The sequence below is a fragment of the Ammospiza nelsoni genome, chromosome 5 (genome assembly GCF_027579445.1).
Source record: "Ammospiza nelsoni isolate bAmmNel1 chromosome 5, bAmmNel1.pri, whole genome shotgun sequence".
Lineage (NCBI taxonomy): Eukaryota > Metazoa > Chordata > Aves > Passeriformes > Passerellidae > Ammospiza > Ammospiza nelsoni.
In genome coordinates this window covers 35,891,477-35,917,817 of record NC_080637.1, presented here as the reverse complement: position 1 = coordinate 35,917,817, position 26,341 = coordinate 35,891,477, and the positions used below count along the sequence as shown (strand labels likewise).

Below are 26,341 nucleotides of genomic sequence, written 5' to 3'. Positions count from 1 at the left end.
ATAGCACATTGACGATATTAAAACCAAAATCTGAACTGATTCAGCTGTCCAGTGTTTGCTGACAACTGGTGAGAGAAGTTGAATCAACTTCCAAATTATTTTAACAACTTGATTTATCTATGAAAGCCTATTGTACTACTTGTATTTGCTTAAGATGGCACAAATAACATTTGTAAAAGTAAACTGCTCCACAAGAAAAGAAAGCCTTGCTATACCCCACACTTCAACTACCTAGAGAGGAAAGGCGTGTTTTGCTCTGTACTAACAAGCAGAAATCCCACAGCCCTCCATTACCAACAAAATATGTCATATCCATGGACTAAGCACTAGCTCTCCCCTCTGTCTCATGTTCTTACATTAACAACCAGACAACTAGATTTTTTTCTCTAAATATGATTTAATTAAAAACACTAAATCAGCTTTGACTTTTATTATATATATGTACAATAGTTACCAAATAATGAATACACTTAATCAGTTATGTTAAATTTCACATAACGTCAAAGGACATCAGCATGGCATGGAATAAACTCACTGCCTTTTGCAGATACAAAAAAATGCATTAATGTTAATTGTGATTACTATTTTGGTGTGTGGTTTGTTGGTTGGCTTTTTTATAACCTGCTTATCAATTCTCCAAATAATGTTGCCATAAAAACAGTGTAAGTGGTTAATTGATCAGTTAATATATTAACAAGTATGAACATTAGTAAAGTTTGCAAGGTATCAATTGCAAAATTACATCGAGCGTAGGACAGAATGTATTCACATGAAAGTTAGCTTCAGTTAGAAAAGTTTTGAAAAAGAGCCCAGGTTGGAGCTGTGCATTAATTTGGTCAAACTGATTCATATGAATGAACAGTCAAGTTTATTTAGATATTGAAAATACAACTATCCTTTTTAGTATTCACAAACAATTGTGTATATAGTGTGTGTATGTGTGTAAATATATATATGTATATATAAAGTGAAGATATGTTAATGTAAAAATATACTGTTCATCCACTCCCAATTACACAAAATTCAGTATTTGGACATTAAACTGTGCAAGTATGAATGTCCATTTCAAATCTACATTCAACCAGCAACAAATACTTAGAAGTATTTTGTAAACATTTGAGATAGGGAAAATCCATTTACAAAAGAATCCTCCTTTAGCACATCAGCATCACTTCAGCTTGAAAATTTTGTACAGCAGCTTCAGCTGGCATATTGTGAATCTGCTTAAATCAAAGAGCTCACACTGTCTTAAATCAATATGTGTGAAAGCTCAGTAAATACAGAAATTTCTTTAATTCTTAATCACCATCCATTTCCAGTTTACCAGCAAAAAGAAAATGCACTTGGCTACAAAAATATTAAGGAATGTTATTGAAAACAAAAGGCTATTTTGGTAGAAGAAACTACAAAAATAGTTGAGTCATGTTGTAAAGCTTTAATGCAAAAGCATTACAGTACAGATTTTCTTTACAACCTTAAAGCTTAATCAACACCAAATTTAAATATCCATCTCTCAAGTGCTTGAACAAAATGTGCTCAGTGAAAGTCTCTCTCCAAGGGGACCAAGGGTAATTAGGCAGGTGCCAGGCCCTGGGTCTCAGCCGCCTGTTGAGCGCCGTCCCTCGTCCCGTTGGCAGCAATCACAGGGGTTGAGATACTCTGATAGAGTGACGGGGGACAACTCAACTCAGCTGCGCTTTCATCCTCTCCAGTATCTGAATCCGGTGTTACCGAACTGTTCTCTATCCCCAGGATCTCACTGACTGTTTGAGGCAATTCCTAGAAAGGAAGCGACAGGGGAAATACTAAAAATCACTGTAATTAAATGCAAAAAGTTAACAACAAAGTCCCCTCTGTCCATCCTTCATTCCCAGGACTCATTCATGTGAGAAATCATTCATCTGAATTTAACTGCACTGAAAGCATCTCTCTCAGCAATACTTCCATTAGAGTTAACATTTTCTGTAGCTGCTTTTCAAGAAGACAGCAAAGGGAAAACACTCAGGAATTGATTCCTGATTAATACAATCTTCATTACAAAAGTTAAAGTCTAATCAACTATTACAATTACACTTCATGTTATTGAAATTAGTTTTATTGAATGATCCACTAGTTTTTGCCTAACAAGTCTGGCATGCTTTCAATGCAATGCACCTTTCAACTAGTTTTTCTCAAGCTCACCAAACATCAGATTTCTTGGAGTGAGGTTACCTAGTGAGAGTTGAGAAATCACAACCAAAAACCACAATTCAACTTTCTCCCAGTGAACAGTATTACTCTATAAAATCAATTATTCTTACTTACAGACTTCTCAAACATAGGCACTGCACAGCTACCCAACATGCTTTACTGTACCCCGACATTCAGTTCTTTCACAGGTCATACATGAACACTTACAGCTAACTACATACTTTTCCTGTCTATAAACATTCACAGTAGATAGATATCTTTACCTTGCAATTCATCATCTGCATAGAAATTGCTTCTGCTTTGCAGAGTATATATTCCACATCGATTTTCATAGACAGTTCATTGATATGCTAAAAATAGATTCACAAGTTATAGTGAGATAAATTATAACTTTGTTTCACCCAAAATACATTAATACTGCACTGCACTGCTAGTAAGTATCACCTTATTAACCTGCCTCTCAAGCTATGAAATGCTAGACATAGTCTATAAGCTTTGAGAAATGGCTACTCAAAGATACAGTATGGGACAGCTGCTTTTCACCAGCATCCAAGGTCTGCAAGAGGAATCCATACTGCCTATAAATGTGACAAACTATCTGGCCCTCCTACATACTTCCCCCTGCAGCCCACATTTTCAGAGATGATAAAGTAGATCATAGAAGATAAAGCAAAGGTTAGTATTAAATATAATAACTCATCTGAGGACAGAACCATTTCTGATCTATTAATGATCTTATCACTAAACACAGACATCCAATAAACCATTTTGAAAGCCTGCAGGATAGACACTTAACCCTTCAGAAAATGGTATGCACCTTTCCCTCCCCCAGTACAAACCACAATCATACCGCACAGTTAACTAAAAAGTTAAGTAATATTTTAACTTAGTACCCAAAAGACAGCCGCATACTAGCCACTGGGAAGACAATTCTACTGCAGCCAAAACCAGCACAATAATGCATAAGAATTTCGTACCTTTAATATTTCATTAAAGCCATAGTGCTTGTCCATTATTTGCTGTTTTTCAGATTCTAGGATAGCACAACAAAGGAGAAGATGAAAATTCTGACAAGGCAATTCCGTCCACATGACCTGTTAAAATATAAAACCCCACATTTGAAATGCTCATACTTTTCTGCTGAAGAGTAGTTCTTAGAATATAAATCCTCCAGTGAAATCATTTAACTAACAATAAGCTGGTTTTGAAAGCAACTAAGTATTTGTAAAATTATTTGGAATTTTACTTTTGGCCCTTTAGAGGTAACTGCAAGTCTGAGTCACTAAATGCTTATCTGCTTCTTAAGCCATTGTCCACTATATCCTACTAAACTGCTTGAGCTTGTGGTCTTGTGAATGTGGGCTCTGCCTCTGCTCATGTGAAAGAGAAGTAAGTGAAGCTAACAAATTATTTGCTTAGAGTATCTGCAATAATTAGTTTTTTTGATGCAAAGTGTCTGCATTAAGTGTGAATTGGTAGAAGAGTGTCATGCCCAGCAACAGCTAAAAAGGCTGTAATGTTTATAAATAGGGTACTAAAGTTGTTTCCACTCCTGAAGACATGTACATACAGGTACTGGGGGGGGGGGGGGGTATTCCCTTCCAGCTGAAGACACATCAGCTTTTGGTCCCATGGAGGACACAATTATTCCTGAGTTCACTGGGACTGATATGCGTAATCTCAGTACTAATACCCTATTTTAGTACATTCACAAAAACCTTTTTAAAAAGTATTTGAAAAGAACATGTATGGTGGGCAGAAAGTAGGAGAACAATTTTGCGAACAAAACCAGAAAGAAGCAAAAGTCTGCTTGCACAAATGCCCTGAGAGATAAATGGATTTAAAACAATGTATTTACTCTCAAAAAAGGCAGGTAAGAAATCAGACTGCTGAAAATTTTTTACTTCATTAGCAAAAAACTTTTTTCATCATTATTGATGGAATAAAGCCTTATAGCTGAGCAAGAGCTTATACTAGAACTTTCATTACTAGTACAGGTAACCTGTAAACCAAGTTGCATAAATACCAAAGATATCCAAAGAGAAAGTTCACCCAAAATAGAGTGCAATTAAACTTGAATCTTTCAATTAAGATCCAGTTCATAAATTAAATTTCGCATCTTATTATGTTAAATATTATGTTAAAGCATTCTCTCACTCCAGTAGAAAGATTAGAATGCAAGGAAGCTGATAAAAAATTGAATGAAAATGCCTGTAATCTACCAAACACAGTCTGCCTACACAGTTGTGCATTGATTTGCTTTAATATCAAGTTGCTGCCAAAAAAAATCAATACAGTTTGCTACCGTTTCTGATAAACCTTCCAAAGTCTGGAGCAGAGCATGCACTGAAGGTTACATATGTAAATGTGTAACAGCAGCATCACAACATGCTGCAAGGATGGAAGAAAAAGTGGCATTTAAACTATAAGTATGAAACTAAAAATATAAAAATAAAGAGCAGTAACTTTTTTTCCTTTTTCTTTCTGATACAGCTACACAATTAATGACTCGTTTGTCCCAGCACTACCTCAGCAGCCATGAATTGTAACCAAAGTATGTAAAGTAACTTATTACCAACTCATTCTGGCTTTATGTTAGCAACTGATACTAGAATAACACTAAAGCTAGATATGAATTAGTTGTAATTTTGTTACAAAACCTTTCTTCTGGGTTCCTTCTAAACCACCCACTGTGCAAACAAAAGATGAAGAACTGGCTGGAATTACCAGATGATATTGCCTGTCTCTCCAGTGTCAAGGAGGGACTGACCTACTTTCAATTTTGGGACAGCTAGGAAGTGGGTCAATAGGCTATCTGGGTTGTGTTTGAGAGGCTCTACTAAAATGTGCTAAAGTTAACCCAGAGCAGTTTAACCCACACACAAAAGGCATTGCATGTAACATAGGAAATAACTGCACTCACATAACATGTCTCAGCTTATCCACACATGGTGGAATGTCACCTCTCTATCACACACAACTCTGTCACACAGCAATGAAACAATCACGTTTTCTACCACAATGGTTATGACTCTTGCTCAGGAAATGCAAAGGCTGGGAGTTAGCCTCTACTCCAGATTATAAGAACCAATATCTCTCATTTCCAAGGTGAATGGAGATGGGAGAAACCAGACAAGTGAAGAATCTTTTTCATTCCTTTTTTTTTGTGATAAAACACTACAAGTCATGAAGCCAGTGGGAACAGGGAAAAAGTGTCTGATGCTTACTAAGTGGTTCATACGAGTCACAGGACAGAAATAGAGATCCAGAAGAATCCTGAAATTAGCAGATTAGACAGAAAAAGCCCCAGAAGTCCTGGAACCTTGGACTGGAATCTCAGATGGTACCTCTCCTTCATCCCATCCTACGGTCTGCAAGATATGTTATAGGATAACGTTGCCTTCAAATGGATTCCCTCAATTCATGTGCTATTACAAAACTGGACATGAGGTCTGCTCAGCCAAATACCAAAAAAAGTAGTTAGTTTCTCTATAAAGAGAAAAGGCCTCCTCTGTCTATAGCTTGCCTTTGCAAATCCCACATACTTCATTGATACCAGTGGAGCTGCATGGCTATGCACTGGAGAAAAAACAACCCACTGTACGATGGACTGATCAAAGGTGACTCTAGCCTGCACATAAAAACATTAAAATAATGCCTTAATTACTTTGTTTTAAAAAGGAAAACAAGATACTCCCTTTCCCATTCCCTATCTCCTAGCAAGGAAATTGAATACTTGTAGTAAACTTACATTATGATGTGCGATAAGAAACCTACAAGACTATCATATATCAAAAAGTTTCCACCATCTTCCTAAGAGAGGAAAAAAAATACTTGAGAGAGAAATATAGTGTGTTTCTTTCCTGAATGTACACATATATATGCCTTAAAGCAGAGGTGATAAAAACATGCTAGCCTGGGACTATAAACTGTAAACAAAAATACTGTTGTCATCTACTTAAAAAGAAAAATTAGTCTCTAAATAATACTGAGAAAACAACATAATACTGGGGAGAAGCGATGAGTGCATCTCCCCTCCCAAATCATTATCATTTATACCTTTGAATAAGAGAATTCTTCTATTTTTTACATATTGGTTTCCTTCTTTATGAACATTATCCATAAACTTTTTTGTCCTCTGGTTGAAATACCACCTCAATACTCTATGCTAGTAAATTCCACCAACTGATGATAAAAAAGCTAAAAAGATTTACTTTAGACAGTTTAAATACTGGTCCTCCTCTTTATGTGACTCCTTTTTCATTAGTGGAAAAAGTGAATAAAAGTATCAACATTATTTTTCATCACACCAGAAACAACATTATTTTTCATTACAGTACAAACTTTATGCATCTCAGCCCTGTTCTTTTCATTACCCCTCTGTTCCTCAGTACATATGCTGTTATGTCCTATAAAATACTCCCTCCATTCATCTGAACATTTATTCTGTTCCTCTGAGTTCTCAGTGACTATTGTGCCCACATTTTCAACAATAAACCTGAACTGTTGACAGACTTCTCAATTTTCCCAGAATGAAAAATTAAATATAAACTATTGGTAAATCTTAATTATTTCATCTGATCCCAAGATCACCTAAATCAAAAAAACATCTCATTAACCCACAATATTCAGAACTTCAACATTTTGATGTTTTACATAATGTTGTGTGGCATCACAAGGCCTTATCATCAAGATTAATAATCTTCTGACATCATCCTCTTCATGGCTTTTGGCTAACTAAAAACTACCCTGACAGTGCTTCATTCAACCTAATCTATAAAGAATCACCAATACCACGAATTAATCAAACAAATGCTCTTTCTTTTATCGTGAGTTGTTTTCCATTAACAGTTAACTGCTACCCTCCACTTACTACTTTCACTTAAGAGTATCAGTTGAGGGCTCCTGTCCTAGAATTTTTTTACAGCCAATTTATCCAAACCAGCTCCAATAAGTATTTTTTCATAAATTTCACAAGTTGTTTTTAGGTTAAAAAGATAAGAAATGCTCACTTGTCCTCAGGTCATTGTACTAAATCCTTTTTTTTTTTTTTTTTTTAATTTATCAGAGTAGTAAACATTTTCCAAAATGATCCATGCTTTTTGTTCTAAAGTCCAAAACTGCTGGAGTTTGTATGATGAAATATTTCCTTACCTCCCAGAGTCGAAGAATATCTTGAAAACTAAATTCCCTTTTAAATCTGATAAGAAGCCACCGGAAGCAAAAATAAAGGTAGCCTGAGTCTTGAGATTCTAGGAATAAGAATGTGACATTTCAGAAGCATCAAATTTGGTTCAGACAACAGGTGAAAAAAAAAACCCCTACACTTTACAGGTACATGCTTACACCACTAATTTTTAAGATGGCGGGACCTTTTTAGAATCAAGATATTTGTAAGAGTACAGCATATTTTTAAAATTGGTAACAGGATGACCCTGTCTTTTCAATAAGCATGGAGTAATTATTTAAAAATTTTAGGCATTATAAAGTTATATTCATTATATATTCATATAGTATTGGAATTATATTTACACTTGTGAGGAACAGAATGCAGGAAGCTGTTTCAGTTACTGTGCATAAATAATACACCTACCTAAATAACTGCAAAATCCACTGTCTAGTAAACGAAGCAAGTGACTCAGCTGAATAAGTTGTGTCTTCATACCCTGCATCTGTTCTTCAAAATTCTGATGCTGTATGGAATAAAACATTAGCACTGTCACTTTTATTAACTCAATTTTGAGATTTGCAGCTATTTCAAAAGAAGTTTTGTTATTGCAACAGTGGTTCTCTCCCTTTAGGTATTTAATATATAGATATTTAACTGTACTTCTGTCTAATGAAATGTCTGCCTTTTACTGAGAAGTTTAACTGAAGCACTGAACTGTATTTCTTTGCTAACATTTTCGTATGCAGTAAATGATAGTTTAAATCTGATTAAGCTCTGTTAACAAATTAACAAAAAAATATTCTCTTTTACTTTCCTATCAGTCACACAGTCTTTTGCCACATGCACAACTCATAAAAGCTTCTGATTGTGGGAAGTCTAAACTGCATTTAACAAAACCCAAAAGGCAGGTATATAATGAAATCATTATTGTGAACAAAATCATGCTTGAGGACTCCTGATAAATACAAATTTGTCTGTGATGGTAACTCTGGAATTCTTAAGGAGCCAAATATGCCTGTACTGTACAACAATACTATTGCAAACCCACCACAACATCAATCAACAAAAGCATATTGACTTAAAACATAAAATGACTGCTTTATAAGAATTCAAAAAACCCAGTGAAGTTTATAAAGTAAAATTAACCCCAAATACTATCTGTAGCTTATCTGTTTATGTGAGCTAAAAAAAGCCTTATTTTACCATTTGATCCATGTATGATACAAAGCACCAAAAGGCATCTACTTCATTCTCCATAACATACAAGACAGGTGACAGCAAGTCGCTCATCCCCTGCACATAACCTTGATGGAGAAAAATCAGAGGGGGGGAAAAGCAAAAAGAAATTTCAACTCAGCAGTTAAACAGTAATTTTTCAAGTGTGATGAATGACTGAGTGAAACAAATACTAGCACATGCAGATACTATAATTCTCCAATTCAACCAGTAAAGATAAATTTGTATTAATAGGCACCAACATCCTGTAGATCTGATAAGATCTACAAGCCATTTCTGCCAAACTAAAGAGAACATAAAGCAAACACATTGTTCCAGTAGCTGTTAAAAGATGTACAAACTGAGTTTGTACACAACATATTTTTAGTAAAAATGCTCCTATTTAGAATTCAGGAGCATATATAGATATTTTTAAGATTAAGTCTCTACCTTGCACTATCACAAATACAAACTTGTATATGATTTCCTTTCTATTTGTACTTGATTACTTTCGTCTACACATTTAAAAATTTTGAGTATCTTTGCACTGCCCCACCCACTCCCTTAATGAAGATTTTCTACTCAAATTCATTTAAAGAGATATTGAGTTGCAACTCCAGAAAAACATAATGCAACAGTCCTTATGACGACAATTTGCATTTTACACTTCTTTTTTTCTGCCACTGAATATGCTTTAAAGATTCCTTTATTTAAGGAAGTTGGGACTGTTCTGCTTGGACAGTACTTTAAATACACCCAAGCCTAAGACCATCTGTGTAACCAAGCAGACAACAATGAAGAATTTAACCTATCAAAGTGAGAACTAATAGTAATTAATTAGTCAAGTATTGCTTGCAAGAAGCACAAAAGCAACACATGTCTAGATCTGATTCAAGGACGTGCTTTTATGTTTTGTGCCTAGAACTGGTGAATAAAGTTCATACCACCTAAAAAGTACTCACACGATTTCAAGAAAAGCTTTCATTTAACTGGAGAATGAAATGCCCACTAAAGCATATCATTTTTACAAACAGCTATACAATTTTAGTTTTATAAAAAAAGTTTTTCAAATTTTTAGGTTTTAAATAGTTCTTCCAGCTTTCTTGTTTGTAATTGACAGTCCATTTAAGTAGAGCATAATGATTTCTACAGGTAATTTTTTCCCCTTCTTCCCAACTCTTCCAATTACCACTGATGCTAGTGTTAGCTTATCTATTGCCCCATTGCTGCTGACCTCCCTCAATAAGAGAACACAATTAATGTGTGTATCTATCATCAATGATTGGTTCAACATAACATTTCTCAGTTGGCTGACTTTATTTCTTAATGATGTAATTACAACTCTGTAACTGAAAAGAGGTTTAGAGTCAGTAACTGAAAATATGGAGCAGGTGTGAGAAGAAAAATAGAGTAAGTAATAACAAACAGGTAAATAATTAAAAGGTCAAAAGAAAAAAGATTTGTTCCCACATATGAAATACTACAGCTAGCCAAGAATAAATGCAGAGAAAATTCTAAGACACTTTAAAAGTCCATTTAATGATAAAGCAAATTTCATTAATGCAGACTTAAGGAATTAATTGAGAAAAATATTCTATTAACAGCTGTTCTGTCCCCTCCCCTATATAGCAGCTTGTGACATTATTCAGACCCCTCTAAAGCTGCTGTCAAAAGATTAAGAGCAGCACTGCACCAATGTGTTGAAGCCTTGGACAGTACTATGTCAAATTTACTGTATTTCCATTATTCCTGCTTGTTTATAAAACAAAAGACTTATGCAGCATGCGCATTTAAGCCATCCCAACCATGTTTTTAACAGAGTGGGTGGTGAATCTGGTTTACGGTCACCTATAATGTCACTGTGCATTAATGACTGTTGAAATGTGGAAAGAGATGAAACAGAGCTACATGTTTTAACTATCAGTTTCAATTTTCTCTTTTTTCAAGCCAAAGATCAAGACTCTCTTTCAGAGAGAATGAAAACTGACAAGAACTACAGCCCTGCAGCATGTTTACTACAGGTTAAAATTTTAATCTTACGTTTTGTTTTCAAAATCTGGCACAAAGTGGGCTTTTAGAATCCCAAAACTTTTCTGATACAGAATACGCAAAAAACCTCCGAAGTATACAACAGCCAAATGTCCTGCCAGGGGTGAAGGGGGTACCAACTGCAAGTATCTTTTCCCTCCCTCCCAAGACAATTAACCAGAAACCAAGACTTAGCCATCACATTAACAGTGCAATTAAAGAAAGATGTTATATGCTCTTCTCTCTGCAGCAGATGCATGCACTAAAATGTAATTTTTGACAGACTGCTAAGTGCACTTCTCAAGAACCAGCATTCACAAGAACACCATGTTTACAAACAGCTGGTTCAGCACGCTGAGCTTTAATTACAGCAGTGGCAGCTGGCTTATCATTTTTATGATATTATCAGTCTTAAAAACATATATAACACTCAAGCTCCAAAGACCCAAACCCATTTAAAACTCTGAAAAGCAAGACTGCTTCAATTCTTTTTAAAAAGTTAAGTCCCAAAAAACTAAACCACAAAAACCCCAAAAACAGCAAAAGAGCCCCACAACAGTAGGTCTGTGGTGAAGACAAACTACCACTTAATTTCCAATCCCACCACAATTGATGAGTTCAGATGCCTAAGACAGACACCAAATTGAAAAGAGAAAGAAAAACTGAACAAAGTTATCTACATTATTGAACACTACAAACTATTACATCTTTTTTAAAACATGTACAAAAAGCACCACAATCAATACAAGTTCAATTCTATTAACAGGACTTTGCATAAGCAAAGCTGCATGTCACAAGCCAAGAAGGCTTTTACATTCAGAGGGACACAACTTACCTAAGTCAAAGTCATACATGCAATAGGTCATCAAAATATCATGAAGTAAAATCAGTCCTGGATTATCTTCACCTTCATAGAACTTATTTGTTCGATCTGTCCTGTTAACATCTTTTTCTAAGAAAACAGTCCAGATTTAAAAACACTTTCAAAACCAGTTGTACAAAGACAGTATCAAATTAATTCAGAATATCTAAGCTGATGATTTCTTCCTCAAACACTGTTGCAAAGCTTTGAAGTGTTTAGCATAACTGAATGTCATTTCAAAATAAAGAATGTTTTAAAATAAATAAAATCCTTCCTATCTCCAATGAAAGTATTTGCTTACAAACAAATTTTAAAGCTTTCTGCCTCTTCTTTGATAATACATTTTATGGAAAAAATCCTGATTATAATTCAGCAAAAATGTTTTAGATTTAAGAGGATTAAAAACAATTTTATGTGAGCTAACTCTACAATGCCATTTATGAATACTGATGCGACAGCATAATCCATAGCTGGAACGTTCCCACATGATCATCTCAAAGACACTGTGACAGTTCATAACAGCATTTTATAAATACTGTGTAACAAGCTCCTGTAACTCAGAGCAGATGAAACTGCCTCTTTCATCAGGTAGTTTTGATGTCTGAAACACACCAAGCACACAGCATACTCCATAATAAGGTGATATTCAAGACCAATATATTTTGAAATTTTGCAAAATTTTTGAATGCAATTTGATAAAAGGAGTATTTTGTAGATTTTAATCTATTTTACTACATAACTCTAATACTGTCACATACATTTCAAATGCTTAAAAATTAAAATAATTGTCTCAACAGAAACAAACACCTGGCCTTTTTTAAACTCAGAATATATTTTTTTCTGTTATCATTCTCTAAAAATATAGTTTATTAGTCTACCAAGAAAAAGACTACTTTGACCCTTTCAGCTTGCTTGTTGAATAACTGCCTGAAATAAGTTTAGTCTTTCTCTCAGAATAACAAAGAAATCTTGGCCTGACTCCTGAAAAAATATTTAGTAATCCACAACACTGGTGCCCAAATCTCACTACCAAAGAGAAATGAGAATACAAACTGCTAATACTCAACATAATTTGATGAAATTTTTAGAAGTAGGTGTAAAACCCCACAAATGAGAATCCACATACACAAATCCCTATAAGAAATTATAAAATATGAACAGACACATTTTCACATTCTTATTGTATGTCCTTATTTTAAAAACATTTCCAGCAGAAACACATTATGATATAACACAAAATGAAGAGTCTTTTGTTATTGAGTAAAGGAAGTTTAAAAATCCAGCCAAAAATCAGTTTGTAACACTAATATGTAAAGCTCTGAGTCACTCTACTTGAGAAAGTTTTAATATTAAGTATATAACCAAGTTTAGACACCTCTGAAAAGAGTAACATTTCATTTTTAGTGCCTCTTCATGCAGGCTCTTCAATTTCACATAAGCTTTTAAAAGTGTGTGTGCATTTAGGTATGTGTCTAAACATGAATTTACCTATAAGACTCCGGTAATCTCTTAATCTTGAGTTTCGCTTTTCCTGTTCCTCACTGACAGATTTCCACTGCAGTTTCATCCTGAAATATTCATCCCTGAAGAAGAACGACAATTTTGAAACCAAACATCCACATTTCCTTTTTTTTAATTTAAGCATTCATTCATTCCATGTCTTCTTTGAGATAAATGGAATAACAACACTGTTTATGTAATGTTTTTAGTAAAACAATTTTTAAGAAAATGTCACAGGTTCTTGCATTCAACAGTTTTAGCAGCTGTCTTTCAAACGGCTTTCTACCATCACTATGTCTTAAAAAAGATGCACCTTTAAAATTTCTTTTGTAAGAAAAAAGTCACTGTACTCACGTTTTCCTTTTTTGCAGATTTGCTCTCTCTTCTTTAGTGCTATTCCAAGGAAAATATCCCAAAAGAAATTTCCATGCCTCTTTTCTTAAAGTATGGCAGAGACCCTAGGGAAAAATGGGTATGATGCATCAACAAAACTATTATCATACTGTGAGGAAATATTCCTAGATTGATATAACACTTCCCAAAGTAGCAACTTCAAGTTGGTTTCTTTTTACATTGTAGCCAAGTCTCACGTGCTACCTAGGTCTCACACTGGGAGGAAGCAGGAGGAAAAGAGAATGACTACACAGAATACTGTGGAAGCACTGGATCCACACTTAGGTAAGAAAAGAAACTTTAGAAAATAATTTTCTTCCTATATTTTTGCTTCACTGCTAAAAATAAAGAACTTACAAGGCATCACAAACTTTAAGAAGTAAAAAAAGTACCTATAAAAATGTATAAAAATATAATGCTGGTTCTGGTCACAGTTGCAAAATTTCTGGTCTTGCCATAAAGTGACCTTGAGGACTAGTCCTCCATTTATTTTTTTTAAAGAAATATTTTCATCTCACATAGCCAACCTTCAATTAATCTTTCAGTCAAAAATACTAGTATCCATTCAAAAAGCCTGCTTGTCAGAAATATTCCCAAGTAATGCTCAACATTTTCAGATGACAAAAATATATGGAGCTGAGTCATATCCTGCTCTCATCAAGAGTTTCTTGTAACTCCTGTAGTACAGTCATAAGAATAAGGAACTTTTGCTATGAGAGTCCCCACTTTGGGGATCTTGAGTCATAAATAAAATAGGGCACTCAGTCCCCTGTTAATGGGCAGAGATTGATAGGAAAGTGGGCTACAGAAGAAAAGGTTTGTAGTAATTTTCATGATTGTGGAAGGGTCCTTAATTGAGCACATCGGGCACAAAAACATTAAGGAACAGTGCTATCATACTCTACTTCTGCTTGCACTAAGAAACATACATCAGCAGGCACAAAATGAATGCATGAAGGCAGCTGCATTCCCACCAAAATATAGAAATACTGAAGTAACATTAGGCAGAAAAACTACAGGACAAAATTAGTTTTCAATATTTCCATCCCTGAGACTAAATTCACATTCATATTGCAAAACCCCTCAGTTCAATTAAAAATACCAGCAAAAGTATTTAGCACTGCTCTGCTAAACAGGGTCAAATCCCAGCAAACAGCTGGGCAAAACCAGAAGCTTCTGCTAGAGAAGGATTGGAAAAAACATGCTAAGAGAAAAGAATAAACCAAATATCCTAACACTGAAATACTGGTCTTTTCCTGAAAGTCACTTTCATTTGTTTTATCACTTAAGCTTCTGTATTTCCAACTCATTTCCTTTAGTCAGCCATAACAAGATCTCTCTCCTTGTAGAGCACTTCATATAGCTGCAAGACTGCTGAGGGATTTGACTGGCATGAAACCATGCTTTATGAAGTCTCCCAATAAAGACAGTCTGGGTCATGCTCAAAGTTCTGCATGAAACATTACAAGTTAATGAAAACAGCATATCCACAGTTTGGGAAGGAAAGAAAAAGCCAGAATCAAGCCACCGGTCTTGCTGAATTTAGAAAAACTAGTTACCCCTTTGAATATCAATCGTTTTATGTAGTCAACATCTAAAATTCTTCCTTCAGAGTCCATATTCTTAGCCCATTCTTCAGCTGACACAGGCTCTCTTCTACTAACTTCAGGCTGTTTCCCTAGGTCGATCTGAAACACACACAAAGGCCTTATATGAATCCCAATGAAGTGCTTCAGTAGTTGCAAACAACTGCACAAATGGTACTAAGCCTGCCAGTTTCTAATAGTCAGTGCAATTGCATTTCCACATGCACATACCTCAGCACCTCTACGGATCTAAGGCTGCACCCACGTGAGCAAGCAGAGTGGGCCAACACAAGCAGATCTTTAGAGTAAAACACTCAGTGCTGAGGACCTGACTATACATGTTAATATTTCAGATTTTGGAGGATGTATGTGTATTTTAAATAACCTTCTAATTCCACAAACACCTCTGAGCTAGCATCCCATGAACTAATGCAACACAGCAAACAAGGACAATTGGGAGCTTCACCTCAAAAACACATTCCTGATACACGAGTGCATCTTACAAGAGACCTGACAACCAGCTTGGGTTTAGAGATGCTATCCCTACATAGACTGCACATTGTGACTGGAAAGATCAGTTTTGGTACACAGCCTCTTAAAAATACCAAGGATGTATGAACTTTCAGAATTTATAACACCCATGAAAAGTTTCAGTTTGTGCTTAGTCTCTCAGTTCCGAAATTCTATGTACAAGAGAATTCAGCAGAAAGCAAATTGTTACTTTCTAAAAACATTTTTATGATAGGAACCCCCAAATCAATTTGTATTTCAACTTTTTATAAGTCCAAGGCATTTGTCAGATTAAGACATATAGGTCAATGTCAATTTCCATATATAGCATTGGTTACACTTTTTCTCATTGACAAATTAAGTGCTAGGCAGCAACTTCTTAGAATTATATTGTTCATGCAGCTACTGCTGAGATATTAACACTAGCTTGAACTCAAAAAATCCCCCATATAAAACAGTTTAATGTTTTAAAAATTTGTAAGCTTCTCAAATAATAATCACAAGCATTTAAAAATAAACCTTTTCCATATATCTGTAAAAGACTCCAAAAGGTGTCCACAGTGATTCATGATCCAATTATAAGTTCATTCTAGCTTTCATTCAAATCATGCATATATCTGTAATTTAAACACCCTAGACATTAATCATCCAATTAAATTTTTTTTTTAATCTCAAAAGAAACTGAGATGTTAGGAGCGATTAGCCAAGAAAGTTGGTTATTAGCCTGCATGCTCCAATTTTACTTAACGGAGGTCTAATTGACCTCAGAGGAAACACTGAACATAAAATCAGTCACCTTTTAAGGTAGTGCCTCTAACATAACTATAGTCACCATTTCATTAATTACAAACTTCCCTTCAAAGAAAACTCGCATTTGCAGGCATAAAAATGAAATATTCAAAAGTAACTGATGATGATCTTAACTCCTGAGAATAAATGGTAATATGCCACAATTGCATAAACAGTATAACTCATCATGCTTCAAGTCCTACCATTCTTTTAAAGGAGCGCATAAAAACAAACAGCGCATCCATATCATTAATTTATAGACTCACTCGTGTAATGACTTCAAATCCTGGCTCTTCCTGCTGATTTATCTTCAGCCCTGGAATGGTGTCATTGAAAAAGTCTGCCATTTCTGATGGTGGTCGCCTCTGATTTGACTGATCGCTTGAACGTAAAGTACCAACGATATAGTTTGTGACTTTGGAAAATTTTCCCATTGTGACTACGTATGGATCTTTCTTCCATTTCTGTTAGAACATGGAAAACAAGAAAAACACAAACATCTGTGTTATTAATATATTTGTTTTATATATATACATATACTTGTAATTCTTGTACTCAAAGAAAAACATCAGGAAAGGTACTGTAGATCTCAAAATTATTTAAGTTTCATGTATTGGTAGTAATACAGAACAGTCATCACATGATCAAAAAACACATCTTAAGTATGAAGATAATACTGCTAATTGATGTGAAAGATTGGATAGCAGTGTTCTCAGTAAGCCTGACCTACACGTAGAAGTGGATCAGATCCACTGTTTGCTGTCAGTGATTCATGGCACAAAACAGAAACCTTACACCCAATTTCTCCATCCTCACAGAAAAAACAGTCTGAACAATCATGTACTCTGCTAGGAATTTCACACAAATTTTTATTTGACAACTAAATCCAGAAACTAACGCAATTAATTAATGAAGAATTTCTTTAATTCAACACATCAGTGGATCAACCCTCTGGCCTCATTTTAGTCACCCAAGTTTTGCTCCTGACTTTCACAAGTCCATAAGCTCCACCAAATGATAAGCCACTGTAGTATTAAAAAACCCCATATTTTTAGCCAACACTGTTCTCTTTGCTGCTGTATTTCCATTATCTTTTCAAAAGCCTCAGAAAATATCAATGAAAAGAATACTTAGTCAAGGAAAACTTAGAAAATTATCATTAATATGTTGTGATAACTCCTAAAGTATTTCCTTTCCTCACTAATACTAAGGCAAATGTCTGAATCACAGAGAACATGAACTTGAATAGGTTTGAAATAACACCACAGGAAAGTTAAGAAGTTATTACATCACAGAAAACAACATACAATTAAGTGTACTTTCTATAGTAAGCATTTGGTTTAGGATATAGTTAATGCTTCTACAATGGCATTAAATCATTACTCAGCAAATGTTCCTGTGACATGGAAGGGTGCATTTTTTCAATACATGTCTTCAGAATAAAAAATGTGAAGATAATACATACTTGTAATAAGCCATATGATGGTTCATCAAAGAGATTTTCAAAAGACTGAGACAGTGACTTCTGAGTCTTCACAAGAAGAACCCGTTCATCATGTGGAGATCTGCAATAAAATTTAAAAAGGGTGTCTGGGTGCAAATGTTTTTTCTGTTAAGTCCTCAGAACATTTACTGGTTTTATGAAGTCACATTTCAGGCTTTGTGCAAAAAATAAAAAGATTTTTTATTATGCAAGATCATTCATATGATGCAAGATCAGTCCTTGGCACAACGTAGACATCTAACTCTACATAAAACAGAACCTTCATTTTTCAAAAGACTGTGTTATTTTCATATTAATTCTGAATTGTACTATTTCATTCCCTGAAAAATGAAGCTTTAGAAAACTTTTTGAGAAATTACTCTGGAAGATAACTCCATTTACATGTATGTAGGTGACAAAATTTTCTTCAGTACATTTTTCTAGTTTTGACAATGGACAAAAAAATGTGACACAGGAAATGTAGTGAGACATAGCCAGCCTCAACACAATATATGCTGAAACTCCCTTAACATAATAGAGGAAGTGAAAAGAGCCTATGTCACCCATACAGTTAAGGAATTCTTTCTACCAGTCACTAAATCTTACATTGTAGCACCCTGTAAAACATTACATTAAGGAATACAAAGTGCTTTTCAATGTATGAAAGTACATCAACAAATTTCTAATCAATAGTACTACAAGAGATCCTGTCAGAATTATTCTAAGATTCATACTGATAGGAGCTTAAAAGACACCAGAGCCATTGTACTGCAAAACAGAACCATCTCAGTACAGCCCTGCAAATATATTTCTGTGTAGACTCCAGAAGCTCAATGAATACAAACCTGACTTGGTCTAACTCACTGTATTTGTACACTCCTGCTCAACACATTTGCTACTCAATAGGGTTCCACAGGCAGATGAAAATAGTGAACAACAAAGGCACTGAAACCATGCTGCTCCCAGTAATGAATCTGTTCTTTTGCTCTAACACCTACTCCCCCTGCAACATCCCATTTTGCCCCCTTCTTCAGCACAGGCACCCCATTACTTCCTTAAGCAGCTGCTGAATCACCAATTTACTGCTCAGTAGGTGACAGAAGAGAGAACAGCTCAGAAAGCAGGCTGACATTCAAGCCTCAGAGTTTGTATCCAGGCAAGAGAAAGCCAAGCACTTTGCCAACTGACCCTAATTCATTGCACAGACTTACATTTATAAAATACCTCTCTATTGCTCTCTCACAAAGTTTAAATCCACTATTTCTAGTTTTTGAAAGAAAAATTACTTTTCTTTTTATTAGCACCTGCATCATCTGCCATGTTATTAAAGTCAAAGATAAGAAATTTAATAAGCCTTATCTCCTTCCCATTCCAACAGGACAGGACACTGTAAACACTGACGGATATGAAATGCAACAAGAGATCTTCTTTTGAGACAGCCAGACCTCACAGTCATAGTTCTGAGGCACCAACAGTTAATGAAACTCAACTGGCTTTTTCTAAAGAGCAGCACAGGGGCAAAGGCTGAGTCATGCATTATGTTTCTCTTAACTAAAATAATTAAAACTTTGTACCACACCTCCCTTTTAATTAAACACACTTTCTGGACAGTCAGGGGGACTGATATGTAATTTTTGAACATTACCTGATGTGTATCAACATATTAGGTAATGTTCAAAAATTTGCGAGCTACACATTTTCTGAAACTTCCTCATAGTCCTGTGACTTAGAAAGTGTCATCTGTGCACATGATATTTTCTCAATATTAGACTAGTGTAATTAAACTAGAAGGCACCTAATCCTAAGGACAACAAAGTACAACTATTTTGTATAAATTTAGCTGCTTCATGCTGATTTCAGCAATGACATGGTATTTATAAAGAATGGTGTTAGAGAAGAACAAAATCTTTTGAGGTAATAGGAACATAAAAAAATGCCAATAACATAAAGATAATACATACATAAGCTAAAATTTCTGCCTTAATATCAATATCAATATCCCATGTTTATGAAATACAAGTTGTGATAACAAGTAATTACACTGACAAATATTTGCTTGTGGCATCCAGACAGCTGAGTAAACATCTTTTACTAAATGAGGTTGTGAGCTGAGATACATTATGTACTAAAGAATGAATAACCATTAGGAAACAACAGAAACATACAGATTGACTCTGTCATTTCCATAACTTGGATGGCCTATTTGTTCTTTTCTCTTTCCTTAGAAAACAATAATGGTCATAATTCATGACCAAGCAACAGGAGAGAATTTGGTGACAGAAGACATCTTAACTGAATAAGAAAACTAAAACTCAATATTCCTGCTCAGGTCAATGCTTAAGGCCATCCAAACTGAATTTCTGTAGCTATTATCGCTTTTTATTTCAAAGTCCCTGAAGTATCTGCTCTTGCATTCGTTAATGCTTACAACTGTTCAAGGTGGCAATACAATACAGCAGTACAGCTCATCCTCCAAGCTTGAACATCATCTCAAGTTTTGCTGTTTTATCCTAGAAATCAGTTAGAAAATTTCAAATATGTTGCTGCAGTCCACAGGTAACAGATTACATAGATCTGATATAAAGCTTTCTGTAACTCACCATAGAACACAGTCTTTTTCCAGAGTTTGCTACATCAGTTGCTCCTAAAAACCTGCTCCAGCTTACCAGCAGCTAGTCAGAAGGTATCCGCAAATAACTAAACACAGTATGCTCAAAAAGGAACAGTTTCCTTGGGGAAAAAGGAAGAGTGGGATGGCAGGACAACAATGTTTCCCTATACCTGCAGAGGCTAGGAAATTATGAAATTAAATGAGGATGTTTAAGGAAGGGAACCTAGAGAAAAAAAACCTTCAGGATTTAAGATGACGTTTTGATTCAGGATTTTCTTATCTATAGTTTTACAGAGAATATTCCTATTTACAAGTTCATCTTGTCCCCCTACTAGCCCCTCCTTTGCTCTTCCTGACTTTTCCCTTTACAAAGCTCACATACAATGCTACAGCCAGTGGCATTCCACCAACTGGACACACTGACCATGCTACCTTCTCCAAGCAGCTGAAAATTTCTGATTATCACAAAGCCTCTCACAAATCAATTCCATAAATATACAACCACTCATGTCCTACTGACTTGCTCTCCAGCAAAATTTTCCTTAGTATTACTCAGCATCAGCCTGCTCTAGTTGTTGAAGGCATCTCTGGCCCCAGTGATGCTACTAATGTAAGAAGAGCCCTCTGTAAGAATTCTTACAGCCATTTCACTATCCACCTTCAAATCTGTCATCACACTGTTATGCTGCAAGTCACAACAGCAAAACACTGTTAAAACAGATTACATGCTACACTAATATTACAGCTGTTATAGGTATCGTGTTATAGCACATTTTTTTCTTCATATTCTATCTAACCTTATTTACCTGTTGGCTGCTTCAACTATATTTATGCCTACATGGTGAGCGCAGAAAATTTTATTTTATTCTACACTCATGCATACTGATCAAAAAGGCTATCCTAGTAAAAACCTTGGGTGGTAGCACAATATAACTACATAACAACACCAAATTATTTAACAGAACGATAGGATCTTAACTATATTTACACCCAGATAGTGGATTTGTGTGGTAAAGATCAAGAGTGAAAAGTGAAACACTGACCAGGCAAGAAATTACAAGGGAACAGAACTGTGGGAGAAAACATTTATATACTAATTGATTTAGCTGACAGTACTGTAACTTACCTTGCACATTCACATTAATACTCGTGCATATTTTGCACAAAGGAGAGCATGTCAAATTGCAACACAAATTATCCCATTTTATAGAGTAGCTCATGAAGGATTTAACTTTTACACTGCATGTTCGTAACAAGCTTCTGCATCCACTAGAGGGAGCAACTGAGGCATTCGGAGCTAGTAACACTTCAGATTCTAAAATACTTCATAAATCAATCCAATAATTTTTAAACTTCAGCTTACATCCCAAATGTGAAACCACAGTTTCAGTCATGTTGAAAACTATTTCTACTAATAAAAAAGGAATGGAATAACAATCAGGAAGTATTACTCTGAAATTCATTACGTGGTTTAAGTAAACCAATAATCTGTATTTTACAGAACTAAGAGTTGTCTGATACTTACTCATTCAGTGCAACATGCTTTTCAAGACATTTAATCAATGATTTGCTATCTCCATGATGAAAATGAAGAGCTGGAAGTTTCACATCATCCTTCAGACAGAACACCAAATAAGACCATCCCATGCCTTCTTTGTTTTGTTTGATTGATTTCAGATCTGTCAAACTGAACAGGAACGACCACTTGCTTTCTCTGTTTGCATGAGTTGTAGCATCTTAAAAACAAAATTAGCACATTATTTCAGTTTGACTTTCAGTGTTAGCAACTATAAATACATGATATCTGTCACTGTTCCTAAAAAACAAACTCAAAACATAAACACCAGCACTGGTTCTAATAATAAAATACACACTGTAACTACTATTTCTGCATTTTCCTTTGAGCCTCCTTGTCTTCTACGGACTTGTAAAACAGTGACCAAGTCCATCAGGCTACTCCTCTAAAACTGTACCTACAGTTTATAGAAAAAGGTTTTTCACCCAGAGGATGGTTGGGCACCGGAACAAGCTCCCAGGGAAGTTTAATGTTTAAGTTTAATGCTTAAACTTAACAAGAGTTCAAGAAGCATTTTTGACAACACTCTCAGGTACATGGTGGGATTCTTGGGGTTGGCCTGTGCAGGGCCAAGAGCTGGACTTTAATGATCCCTGTGGGTTACCTGCAACTCAAGATACTCTGTGATACTACAACAGAAGTGATCAAGCAGTTAAATGTACATCTGCTGTATCAAATTCCAGCAGTAAGCTAAATCCAACCTGCACCTCCACCAGGTAGGACTACTTACCCAAACTAAACATCATATGTGCTACAATCCTGTAACCTATATATTACCCACAGTTACTAGCCACATGCCATGTAAGGCTACTGCTGAAGTAAGGGTAAAGGATTTGGAAATCTCCCCCTCACCCTTTCCTCCAGTAGTGTGCAAACTTGCATACATGCTGTGCAAAACTCCATATATTCAAGGAGATGGGATTAAAGTGTACTTTACCAGAGGGCACAAAATTGCCAGCATGTCCAGAAGGAATTTGGGACACCCCCTGGCCTGCTCCCATCAAATTACGGCAATTGGAAATAAGCAAGAAATGGCAAAGAGCATAATCAAAGTAATCCTCAGTGACAGTCACTATGGATGAAGGCATGCCCTGCTGACTGGAGATGAAAATTCAATACAAACTAGTGATGTGGTAAACCATATTTACCCAACAGAGATGCTGTGTGTGTGTGTATGTGTGTGTATATATAAAAGCCAAGGACTGTGTTTTACTCAAAAGCATTCATAATCTGACATCCAAACCCTGTAGATGACAGATATGACATTTAAAACCATTATAAAGATGGTAAAACAAGCACAATAATCCCCAGTTACAGGATGTGAAATACTACATGGAAAACAAGTATTATTAAAGAAGAAACACTATGTGAGAATCAGAGAAAAAAAGATTACTCAAGAATCACTGTTCTTTCATCACAACTTGTTTTTCAACATGTCTACTGAGACACTATAACAAAAATGTTGTAGCTATAGAATTATTTTGCCCACGTAAAAAAGACCATATTAAAGACCCATGAATGTCATAACTGCACATTCCATCTCCCCCTGCTGCTGCAGTATGGAAAGGCATTTGAGTAGCAAACCACTTATTTTTCCATTTTCATTTCTATCATGACACCTAGTTTGAATTCCACTTGTTTTAAAGAATGCAAGTGCAGATAAAACTGCTACTACATCTAATGATGAAGCAAGAAGTTAGATTTAATGTTCTTTTTCAATACAATTCTCTACCAAATTAAGGAAAAAAACAGAGGCTGATGACAGCTATTCCACTTGTGAATTTTTTTCCACACCCAGAGATTCATCTCTTCCCACAAATGAATCCCAGCCTTTCAAAAAGGCTATTCTTAAAGGCAATTCTTTAGTTACAAGTTACCATCATGGAAGAAAACCAAAACACTGTACACATAAAAATACCCTCCATATTGTTTTTAAGTACCTCCATTTGAATGAGGTTTCTTCTTAAAAGAGACTGTGGTGACCATGTCCCATTCTGCTTCATAACTACTCGGACGATCTGCTCCTCGGGAACATTTTTCCTTCGGAGTTTGAGTCCACTCCACAACAGAACTGGAATCCTGAGATAAAACAACAAAAGCAACTATCAAAAAACACAAGACATGAAAATTGAACTGGTTTCTCTGATTCAACCTGAAGAATCAGCATCTCTATTTTGTAGATTAAAAGAAAATTTATTGAAATCCTCAGAAACATAATACAGTTCAACACAGGAAATTTGGACTTATGACTAAGACTATGTGGTTTTACTTAGTAAATTCCAACATCCTAAAATATCTTTGCCTCTCTTGCAGACTTTATGAGCATAACAAATTATTCATTTAAGTGTAAAACTTGAATCTTTTTTAGTCACATACTCTTAATACTGATTAAATACCACATATCACTGCATCTTGGAACCCCCACAGACTTCTATTTTTATTTTGCATTAGAACAGCACCTCTCACTTTTGTGTCTAACTATGAAGAGTGAATCACCAAACTACAACACAGTAGATGCAGAGGGACTGGTGGTGATATATTTACACTCATTTGGTCTTCACTATTCATAGTTAGTCCTCTACTATTTTATTTGTGAACCAAGTAAAAACTAAACACAGTCAACCTACACATATATTCTAATAACCTGAACTGGCCAGCAGTCTGCAAATAAGATTCCTACATATAGCTATTACTACCAATAATAAATAAGCTTTGCTTCCAGTTATGAAATCACCTATACATTAGTTAACACAAAATAAAATCCCTAGAGAAACATAATGAAGAACACTGATAGCTAACAAACAAACCTTTCCAGCACAGAGGATATTAGAAGTATCCAAAGTCTCATCCAGTGGTCTCCAGTCCACTACCACTTCATTTTCCTACAATACAAATCACAAAAAATTCAACACCACACAGCAAAGTATTTATTGGCATATATAGTCACCGTGTGTCTACGTTAGAATTTACATATACATAGAGATGATGACAATGTCAAACACAATGTGATGTTTGTTCATGTACAAAATCCTACACTTTAAAAAGGCATTTAAGATTTGCCAAACTTGTTATATGTGTTTTGCCAACAAATACAACAGTTCATTAAGTGTATTATGTACATACCTTTTCTATGACACGCAGTATTCCTGCTATCAAGTTGTCCTGGTCATCATTTTTTCCACAGGAGGAGTGAATGAAAACTCCTTCTTGCTCATATACAACCTATAACAAAATGAGTAATGAAATTTAAAAAACAATGTTTTAAAATCCTTTAAATTGTTTATCCCCCTATTGTACTCATTATCATTTTGACTCGCTGAGAGAAGTTGAAATAAACACTTCTGTCTTGTTAGGGATTTTGTTACAAAGAGTCCAAGATCCCAGTCTTTCACTTACCTAAATCAAGAAACAATAAACTGATCAAACTTACTCCCTAAGCAACATACTGACTAGTACTACTTTGTTAAAACACCACAAGAAAATGTATTCAATACCTAATTATTTTTAAATCAGCAGGTACAGGTTCAGTGAAAGTCCTATACAGTTTTTAAAACATTAAAAGGCTTTCTTATATAGCCTGCCTTTCTGCCACCTGCCATTAAGCATGTTGAAATTATAAAACTAATTTAAATTAGTGCAAAATACTGTAAAAATATGAACTCCAGAGAAATAAAAAAATATACCCTGAAATTAAATTCAGGGCCAGTGGCAAAGATTCTATCTGAAAGGCAGAATATGTAACAGTTGGATAAGAAGGGCTTGTAGGAGTGCACATGGCCCACATAACTTTTGCATTCAAGCATTTGCAAAACCCTTCACAGTATTCTGATCATGCTCTCAAAAAAAAAAAATTAAAAGAAAATCAAAGAACCCTTGGCTGTCAAAATTTAGCAGCCTTTTGAAAGCTACATACACATACTCTTAAAAGCTCTATAATGACTGTAAATGGATCCTATTTTACACAGGTCTAAGAGTGAAAAGTCCCTTCAATTTTGTGAAAGTGAAATAAACAGTAACAGTAATTGTTTGAGAACCATTTTCATTTTCACACCAAACTCCAAACACTGCCTTCAGAAACATATTTTTAAAGGCAAAGCTTAGAAATTTTAAACTATTCAGAGACAGATAATGTATTTCTTTGGTTCTAAAATAACAGGAGCTATTTTTCTCATTTATCTGCTTTCTAAAATCATGACACTTGTAGTCAGGCCAGTAAACTAAAAGGTTATTTTTGCCTGTCTGTTTCAAAAGGTTAGGTGTGAAAGCTTAACTAGCTAGATGAGAAAACATGGCTTAAAAAGAGCCATAAAATTTACCTAATTCATCCTTTCTGTTTTAGTTTTGCTGCAATTTCTCTACCTTTAACACAAGCAAGAAATTTCAGAAGTGCTCTAGTTAAGCAGAAATATCACTTGGAAGAAATCTCTA

The 26,341-nt window shown here is 35.1% G+C and overlaps 1 protein-coding gene across 5 annotated transcripts in view; it reads right to left on the bottom strand.

Moving 5' to 3' along the window:
- Window positions 1–377: 377 nt before the first annotated feature.
- TBC1D15 (TBC1 domain family member 15) overlaps window positions 378–26,341 on the bottom strand; it is a 35,771-nt gene continuing 9,807 nt past the window's right edge. For 2 of the 5 annotated variants that reach the window (XM_059472060.1, XM_059472064.1), the window contains exons 2-17: window positions 25,037–25,135; window positions 24,721–24,795; window positions 23,854–23,992; window positions 21,863–22,073; window positions 17,709–17,808; window positions 16,510–16,707; window positions 14,918–15,046; window positions 13,320–13,423; window positions 12,954–13,048; window positions 11,439–11,555; window positions 8,564–8,664; window positions 7,784–7,883; window positions 7,345–7,442; window positions 3,168–3,284; window positions 2,454–2,540; window positions 378–1,779 (exon numbers count right to left, since the gene is read on the bottom strand). In XM_059472060.1, coding sequence (XP_059328043.1) covers window positions 1,573–1,779; window positions 2,454–2,540; window positions 3,168–3,284; window positions 7,345–7,442; window positions 7,784–7,883; window positions 8,564–8,664; window positions 11,439–11,555; window positions 12,954–13,048; window positions 13,320–13,423; window positions 14,918–15,046; window positions 16,510–16,707; window positions 17,709–17,808; window positions 21,863–22,073; window positions 23,854–23,992; window positions 24,721–24,795; window positions 25,037–25,135 — 1,977 coding nt within the window. In that variant the 3' untranslated portion in view covers window positions 378–1,572. The remainder of the gene's footprint in view (window positions 1,780–2,453; window positions 2,541–3,167; window positions 3,285–7,344; window positions 7,443–7,783; window positions 7,884–8,563; window positions 8,665–11,438; window positions 11,556–12,953; window positions 13,049–13,319; window positions 13,424–14,917; window positions 15,047–16,509; window positions 16,708–17,708; window positions 17,809–21,862; window positions 22,074–23,853; window positions 23,993–24,720; window positions 24,796–25,036; window positions 25,136–26,341) is intronic. The other 3 variants (XM_059472061.1, XM_059472062.1, XM_059472063.1) reach the window with 3 other exon arrangements.